Source organism: Coenobita brevimanus, chromosome 61 (assembly GCF_032717465.1).
Source record: "Coenobita brevimanus isolate Jiangsu-jjx chromosome 61, ASM3271746v2, whole genome shotgun sequence".
Taxonomy (NCBI): Eukaryota; Metazoa; Arthropoda; class Malacostraca; order Decapoda; family Coenobitidae; genus Coenobita; species Coenobita brevimanus.
Genome location: NC_137014.1, coordinates 3860461 through 3869696, shown reverse-complemented (window position 1 = coordinate 3869696; position 9236 = coordinate 3860461). Strand labels below are relative to the sequence as shown.

At 41.8% G+C, this 9236-nt stretch overlaps 1 protein-coding gene across 1 annotated transcript in view; it reads right to left on the bottom strand.

The window, feature by feature from the left end:
- Positions 1–2166: 2166 nt before the first annotated feature.
- Positions 2167–9236, bottom strand: part of ssp3 (SCAPER domain-containing protein short spindle 3) — a 173908-nt gene continuing 166838 nt past the window's right edge. Inside the window, exons 15-16 of the mRNA XM_080275255.1 lie at positions 3178–3348; positions 2167–2250 (exon numbers count right to left, since the gene is read on the bottom strand). Coding sequence (XP_080131381.1) covers positions 2167–2250; positions 3178–3348 — 255 coding nt within the window. The remainder of the gene's footprint in view (positions 2251–3177; positions 3349–9236) is intronic.

The following is a 9236-nucleotide window of genomic DNA, read 5'->3' as shown; positions in this document are numbered from 1 at the left end:
CTCTCTCTTATTCCCCATTCCCTCCCTCCTCTCTTGGAGAGAGAGAGAGAGAGAGAGAGAGAGAGAGAGAGAGTTACGGGTAGGCCTAAATTGTATAATTACGTATGCTTTGTCGGCAGTGCGTAAGGTAAAGGTAATTTATCGTAGTCTGAGAGAGAGAGAGAGAGAGAGAGAGAGAGAGAGAAAGAGTTGATGATACAGTGATCACGTGATCCTTGCCAAGGCCATGGTAAATATAGGCTGTTTTTCCCGGACAATGACCTTCCCGGACAATGACCTACCTCAATCACCGTGGGTGGTGGGTTGCTCGCGCCACCAGCTGTTCATCTTCTGGCCATTTTATCTCACCACCACGTGATTTTACGTGGTCATATACATATATATACACATTACCGGATGCACGCGAACATGTCCAAGACGATGATGTGTTTCATTCAACTCTGTAAGACTCAAAATTTCAGCCAAATCGTCGCTTGGCGCCCAGTACCTACAGAAGCATGGTCACTCTCCACAGGTTAAAAATACTCCATCCATCATTCAATCTTTTACTGCCCCATTAGGAGCACTGGGACCTGGTTCTGGACTAATGTGGTTCAATACATATAAAAACAGATGACCAACGACCAACTTATGTTTCCTGATGGCTTTACATGACTGAATAACCTCCAGTCATCTCTTGGGGATCAAATTTAACAAGTCCCTTGGACTATGCATTCTAACCACTAGACTACCACAATAAAACAGATGTGCGGGAAAACACTGGCAAGAGCTGTGATGGAATTCTCTGACCTGAATTAAACCCGGCATATGTTACAATATACCAGTACCATATACTTCTTAGTTATCAATCACAATGACCACTGTGACTCTTTTTAACATTTTTTTGCTGTAGTGAGGTCAATGAAGGCCTCAGCCACATCATACTACAGGTACTTTTGATCAAAAGTCAAACCTAAGATGAAAAAAAAAAATAAATAAAAAAAAATAAAATAAAATAAAATTACACCTTCAGGTTGAATTGGTTAACCTCTTTAGCTAGAGGATGTCATACTGATTCTTGTCATTACCATACTGTACACTTCTATTCTGCTTAGGGACGATTTTTCTTTTTCTTTTTTTTCCCCATCAATCCATCCATCATCCAATCCTATGTTGCCCCATGACGAGTGTAAGAGCCCAGGGCTAGGCAAATTGGTCCTGTCATTTAAGATAAGAGTGACCAGCCTCACTCATCCCTCAGTGGCATTATGTAAGCAATAAACCCCAACCACCCCTTGGATATAAACCTACACAGGCTAAATCTGCTTGGAGCGCCTTAATTACCTACTAAACCACCAGGCACCATAATTTGGTTATATGGTTACCACCCAGCATAGTAAATGGTTTCCTGGTGTACAGGAAACCATTTGGATTGTCACCCAGTGTAGAGTCACCCATAGGCAGAAGGATTTACTGGACTGAATTAGATATAGCCTTCACCAACCCTTTCAAAAACAAGAGGTCTTTCCTAAGTTAAATACGACTGTCTGATGGAAGAAAGAATTAAATACAGACATCACTGTTGTGAAGTGGTTAAGAACCAGTCATCTATGCAACTACCACTTTATCTACCTATTTATCTATCGTCCAATCCTTTACTGCCCCATCAGAAACACAAGAGGCTTGGGGCTAGGCTTCTTAGTTCGGACATCTAAGGCAAGAGTGTCTAGCTGCTTTTCCCTGAGTGGCATGTCAGCGATAAACTCAACCAATCCTCAAATGCAATCCCTTATTAACCACATCTGGATGCAAGATCTTTAACCCACTAGACCACCAGTGTCCATTTGATGATATGGTTGCCACTCAGCACAGTCAAGTAAATGATTTCCTGGGTTACAAGGAACCCCTTATTCTGTCAGTCAGTGCATAGTCACCTGAACACAAATAAAACAACTGAATGAAATAGTTTAGGAAAAATATATGTCCTCAGGAAGAACAGTTATGACTAAAAGACCTATGTAGTCAGCACAACAGAAAAACATAGTCCAGGGTTAAAAGGCATAAATATGGGGTTAAGGATGCATCAACAATGCAGGAGTGTTAGCAGCAGCACAAATGAATACTAGTCTAGGGGTAGAAGGAATATGTATTAAATGACATACACATCAGTGTAAGCTGGGGCAGGACTCATCCTTGATGGGAGGTGCGTTGAAGGATCTTAAGGAGAGGGTTGTCTGTCTCTTGACTGCCGTGGAGGAAGTCTTCAAGCACCTGCAAAGGGAGGGTAAGCAAATACAATATTATACAAAAATTCAAAATACAGCATGCTCTCATTATAGGCTGAAATTTTTGTCTTTTGTTTTGCAATCAAGTCCACAGTATGACAGATTATGAACAGACTGCTACACACAAAGGTGATTTACTGTTTACATCCAACTTCAAGTATTGTTTTCTTGGATCAAGTAGTGGGATTTTAGAGCATCAGAAAAATACAGACAGAGCTAATTATAATTCATGGATGTTTTCTAAAACATCAATGCTTCACCTACTCAACTGGAATGGTAAAAATTGGACAACTGGCAAATTTGCTTTACAGGTTGCAATGACACTTTAATGGTAATTTTTCATCCATTCTCTATATGACCACACCAGCTAAATACAATCTCTTCTATCCTCTTGTCAATATACATCTTACTCCACATCCTTCATTAACTACTTAGGTTTTTAAAAATCTCATCCACTTTATTCAACCCAAACAAATGAATTAACAGTCCAACTTCCACTCCTCTTACTCCTGAGTTTTTGTTAACATGCCATTACAAAGTCTCAAACTCTGACATTAATGCACGCACTAATACATATTCAAGCAATCCTCCTCTAGCTGCCACACTCAGACCTTGTTTAGTATCAAGGCCTTCATACCATCAGTCATTTTCTTTCCCTGTGCCATTCAACTGTCCATTTCTTTTGCACACTGACCTTTCTTTACTACAGCTGCATCAAAACTCCCTCACTAACTAAAGCCTCTCTTCGCTTGCTAGTTCATCACACTGTGTCATCATCTCTCTCTCTCAGCAACCATTAATTTAACCTATACTTACCAATCTATGCTATCTTGCCACAGGTTACAAAAGTGGAGGTTACTATAAAAACAATTCTTCCAAACAAATGTAAACTAACATATGGTACATTACTGACTTGGAAGCTCATCTCCTGCTGCAGAATGACCATGTTGTCAGGGTTGCCAAGACTGCAAGCCAGGAGTGTAGGGAAGAGTAGGGAGGTGAGGTGGGTCTCACTAAAGTACTGCCATGGTAGATTACACAGCTGCTGAAGCACACTAGGCACCTCTCCACTTTGTACCACACCCTGCAACAAGTTGATGTATTGTATACTTGTACAAGCAGTCCTTATGTATGGGATGAGCTGCAAATTATAACATTTTACATAAAACTGCAACTGTAGATTGGGGAAACTGGCACATAAGCTTCAATGGCAGCAATGAAGCTTTAATAGGACGATGTCATCCAGCGTGACATTAGGAGCAAGGGACTGAATGAGGAGGCTGCTACAGAGTAAGCAGTGTGGAGAGCCATCATTAGGTGACCAAGTCAATGCATGGAAGCATGTTGGAGCCTTTATAACCAAAACAAAATGAAGACAGCAAAAAAAAAAAAAAAAAAAAAGGGGGGGGGGTCCAACAGCAATTTCCATATTACTCCCTCTGAGGTGTAAGTGTTCAAGAATAAGGTACCACAGTCCAGTACATGTTAGTGAAGATGACCTGCCTACTTCCCTTAGGAATATTACATGAATGAAAAACCTACGGTCTTCCCCTGAGGATCAGATCCATCATTCCAACTTTTTTTTTTTTTTTTTTTTTTTTCCCTTAATGCGAGGAAGAAGGAACCAAAGGCCATGAGCCCGCAGTAACAGTTCCCTCCAAGAGAAAAACAAAATACAATAGAGAGCCAAATTTAAGATCCGATCATTTTGAGATACCTGGACACACTGCGTTTTAAAGACTGGAGATCATAGGCAGCAGGAAATACAGACAGAAGGAGACAGTTCCAGAGTTGACCTGTTGCATAAATGAAAGACTGGGAGTAACGGTTAACTCTTGCATTAGAAAGTTGGACAGAAAAGGGATGAGAGTTTACTGCCAGACGGGTGCTACGCGCCCATCGTAGAGGTGGAGGAATGCAAGCAGACAGTTCAGAGGAGCAGTGACCATTAAAGTAGCAACAGAAAAGAGATAAAGATGCAACAGTGCGGTGAAGAGACAGAGGTTGAAGGGAGTCAGTAAGAGGAGGAGAGTTAATGAGACAAAAAGCCTTTGACTCCACCCTATTGAGAAGAGCTGTATGTGGGGAGCCTCCCCACACATGAGAGTTGTACTCTACACAGGGGCAGATAAAACCCCTGTATAGAGTCAACAATTGTGCAGGGGCAAAGAAAGAGCGGAGTCGGCTTAGCACACCCAATCTCCTGGAAGCAGATTTTACAAGAGATGTAATATGATCTTTCCAAGATAAGTCCCGAGTAAATGAAACCCCAAGCATGTTCAAGGATGATGCAGGATTAAGCTGAATATTATTAAACATTAGTGGGTATACCTGTGGAAGATTCTGTCAGGTTGATAGGTGTAAGAACTGAGTCTTAGATGCATTAAAAACAACCATATTATTTTTACCCCAGTCAGAGATACGAGCCAAGTCAGACTTTAGGTGTGCCATAGCCTCATCCCTTGTTTGTTGAAGTAACTGTTGAGATGGGTGTTTCGGGAACCGAATGGAAAGGTGAAGGGTGGAGTCATCAGCATATGAGTGGATAGGGTTAGTTGTACAGCTTAGAAGATCATTGATGAATAAAAGGAAGAGAGTTGGTGATAGGACAGAGCCCTGAGGAACACCACTGTTGATAGATCTAGGAGAAGAACGATGGCCGTCTACAACAGCGGCTATAGAACGACCAGAAAGGAAGCTAGAGATGAAGGCACAGATAGAAGGATAGAAACCGCAGGAGGGCAGTTTGGAAATTAAAGATTTATGCCAGACTCGATCGAAAGCCTTTGAGATGTCAAGTGCAATGGCAAAGCTTTCGCCAAAGTCCCGAAAGGAGGATGACCAGGAGTCTGAAAGGTAGGTGAGAAGATCGCCAGTGGAGCGTCCCTGACGGAACCCGTATTGACAATTGGACAGAAGGTTGTGATAGGAAAGACTATCTATCTATCTATCTATTGCCAGACGCCTCAATCCCGTTTGGGGTGGCCACAAACAAATCGCCTCCAAGTCGCCCTGTCCCCCGCCATTTCACTGCCCTGCTCCCAACTCACACCCCCCTCTCTCATATACCTCTCCACCCCATCCCTCCATCTCATCCTCGGCCTCCCCCTCCCTCTTTCCCCCTCCACCTCACTCATATACACTCTCTTCGTCAGTCTTTCACCCTCCATCCTCTCCACATGGCCAAACCACCTCAGTGTGTTCCTCATAACGCTTCCTATCACATCCACATCCACACCACAACGCTCCTTTATATCCTCATTCGTCAGCCTGTCTCTCCACGTGACTCCACAGGCTCCTCTTAAATAACTCATTTCCACTGCTCTCACTCTTGACTTGTGTCCTTCCAACAATGTCCAAGCTTCACTTCCGTACGTTAGAGTTGGTATCACAATACTGTCATGTAGTAACTTTTTCACTTCCATGCTCACTTCCCTGTTTCTTATCACTGCTTTCAAGGAACCAGCAACCTTTCTTCCCTGCTGTACCCTTTCAAGCACTTCACCCTCCAAACCTCCATCCTTACTCATCACACTACCCAAATACTTAAACGTACTCACATTTTCCAATTCCTCACCATCCAACCTCGCTGTACATTCACTAACTTCACCTCTCTAAAAAGACCATCACTTTACTCTTCCCTACATTCACCTTTAAATTCCGTTTCTTACACACTCTCTCAAACTCATCCACCAAGCCTTGCAGCTTCCCTTCGTCTTCACTCAACAACACAGTATCATCTGCAACCAACAGTACAGGGAGTTTCCAAACACTATCCTCTCTCACCAGGGCCACTCCAACATCCACTACCCTACCTTGTACCTCTTTTATTACCCCATCCATGTACAGATTGAACAACCATGGAGACATGACACATCCCTGTTTCAAACCAACTTTCAAAGAGAAAAATTCACTTAGTTCACCATCCACACGCACTGCAGCCTTCGCACCATCGTACATACTCTTCACAGCATTCAACAACTTCCCATCTACTCCATATATTCTTAACACTTTCCACAATCCTTGTCTATCCACCCTGTCATATGCTTTCTCCAAATCCATGAAAGCCGCATACAACGTCTTTCTCTTCTCTAGAAACTTTTCCACTAAAGATCTAAGAATGAATATCTGATCTACACAACCTCTTCCCTTCCTAAAGCCTCCCTGTTCTTCTCCAACTAATTTCTCTGTTCTTTCTCTAACTCTGTCTATAAGTATCCTACCATACACTTTTCCTATTATACTAAGAAGACAAATGCCCCTATGATTACCACACACTTCTTTTTCCCCTTTTCCTTTGTACAAGGGAATAATTATACCTGACTTCCAATTGACTCGAAAACTTTTTAAATACAGGACGTTAAAGCAATTGGACGATAGTTGGAGGATTGGGAGTGGTCACCCTTCTTTGGGACTGGGTGAATGAGAGCAAACTTCCAGCAAGAAGGAAAGGTACAAGTTGACAGACCAAGGCGAAAGAGTTTGCCTAGGCAGGGTGTAAGCACAGAAGCACAGTTCTTGAGAACAACAGGAGGGACCCCATCAGGCCCATATGCCTTGTTAGTACTGAGGCCAGTGATGGCAGAAAATACATCAGCTGAAGAAATTTTAATGTCAGCCATGAGGAAGTCAGAGAGGGGAAGTGATGGAGGAATAGCACCGGAATCGTCTTAGGTGGAATTGGTGGAGAAAGTCTGTGTGAAGAGATCTGCTTTATCAGTAGAAGAAATAGCTACAGAACCATCAGAGTAGAAAAGAGGAGGGAAGGATGATGAGGTAAAGTTGTTAGAAAGATTTTTGGCAAGGTGCCAGAAGGAGCAGGAAGAATTCGAGTTGGAGAGTTGACAGCATTTAGTATGGGTGAAATTATTTTTAGTAGAGCGAAGAACAGACTTAGCACGATTCTGGGCAGAAATGTAAAGATGATGTGATTCAGGGGTGGGTTGGCTCCGGTACCTTTTGTAGGCCCTCTCCTTGCTGCGGACAGCATTAGAACAAGCGTGATTAAACCAAGGCTTTCTTGCGTTAGTCAAAGGATATGAGAAAGGAATGTATGCTTCCATGCCCGAGAGAATAACCTCCGTAATGCGCAAGGCACACTCAGATGGCTCATGGCCATGGAAGCAATAATCATTCCAGGGAAAATCAAAGACGTACTAGTATATTCTAACTATCAAACCATGTGGATATAATAGTAGGAAACACTCATATATTACATCTTTCAGGCACAGGCGGGTCAACAGTGCATATTTAATTACTGTCAGTCATTCCAGCATAGAAACATAAGTTTTCCCGTCAAAGCAGGATTGTCTTACTTTATTTTTCAGTAATGTTAACCTAACCTAAACCCAACCCTAACAGACTAACTTACCCATGACTCTGACCTTCCATGAAATTATGCCTACAGTAAATCAATTTCCTTTTACGATTGCATGATAGGTGTAATGACAATGTCAGCAGTCCCTATGCATACAATTCTAACAGATTAAAATGTGTATGATGAAAAACCACAGCATTAGCTATTAACTCCAACTGAAAACAATTTGTCATTAAAAATATAAATACAGCTTATTACTGGACACTAGCTGTTAGAACTTGTAGTAAAAAAAAAAAAAAAAAAAAAAAAAAAAAAGCACGAGGATTTAATTACCACTCTCTGACATGATATGCTATAGTATACAACTTCACATTTTATGGTACTGTTATCTTACATTACTATCTGAGATTTGGGAAAAAAAAAATTAAGATACATTGTGTACAAAGATAACTGCTTGCATCCATGAACATTGTAGATGGGGGCCTTGGAGAACATAGTGACCAACCCTTCCCATTGTTGCTAAGGTACTTACCGGTGGTTTTCTACATCACACGTAATGCTCAAAGATTTTTAAAAATATAGACTAGTTGAACCATAATATGTGATTAAAAACACTCAATTGTCAACTTATTCACATTTACACAAGTTACATACAGTATTTCAGTTGGTCTGTTTGCCGGTCAAAGACTGCTAAGGCTATTGTCTCAATGTAAGTATATATAAAACTCAATTTAAAGACTCAGAGGGGTCTCTACAATACTGCCATAAATATCTGGTTGATTTTTGCATGACATCATTTAATTTTACACTGTACTGTAATTAATTCCTTTTGTTTACAAATACCCTCCCAAACACAAATAAGAGTTACCATCGTCATCATCATCATCATCCTGACCTCCTTTCCCACCCTAAGATGGGGTGAGGAGTAGCAGCATCTACAGTAGAGAGCCAAAGTTTGCCCAATTCAATGGGCCACACTTCCTTTACCTCATCATTCACGTCCATGGAATCCTGGCTCCTTCTGATAGGCCAAAAACTTTCACCACGTTCTGTAGCTTCACATATACTTATCCAATAGAGCCAATCTGAAGATTGCTATTGTCACGAGTCGGCACGTCCTATATTTAAATAAACTCATGACATTATACTTTGGTGGGAAACCGCGAATTCTAATGGAATCCCAGTATTTATCACTCAGTTTAACCGTCCCCGTATTTACTCAATCGGGAATGTTTTCAGGACATTTTTCACTGTTTCATGAGTGATCGTCCTTGTGCACGATGTTAGCACCTCCGCTGAGTGATATTGCAGGTGTGTATCGCTCACACTCGTTGGCCATTAGCAAGTGCGGCCCGACACTCGCCTCTCTCCCACAATTTGAATCAGGCAAGATTTGAGCGCCGTGGAAGCAGGTTGGGCCCAGTGTGTAGCAGTGCTGCCGTTGTCCAGTTCCTGAATTCCCACCTAGCGTGATTTGGTGAGAGGCTCAGTGTGTGCAGCGGCCTTCCTCAGCAACGATGCCCAGTCATTCGATTAGTCCACTTTTCTGACCAGTATTTTCTTTTCGTTTTTCCTAGGTTTAAGAGTTTAGCTTTTGAGTGAGCGAGTGAGTGCGATATCCTTATTTTGAATTCATAATGTAACATGTAACGTAA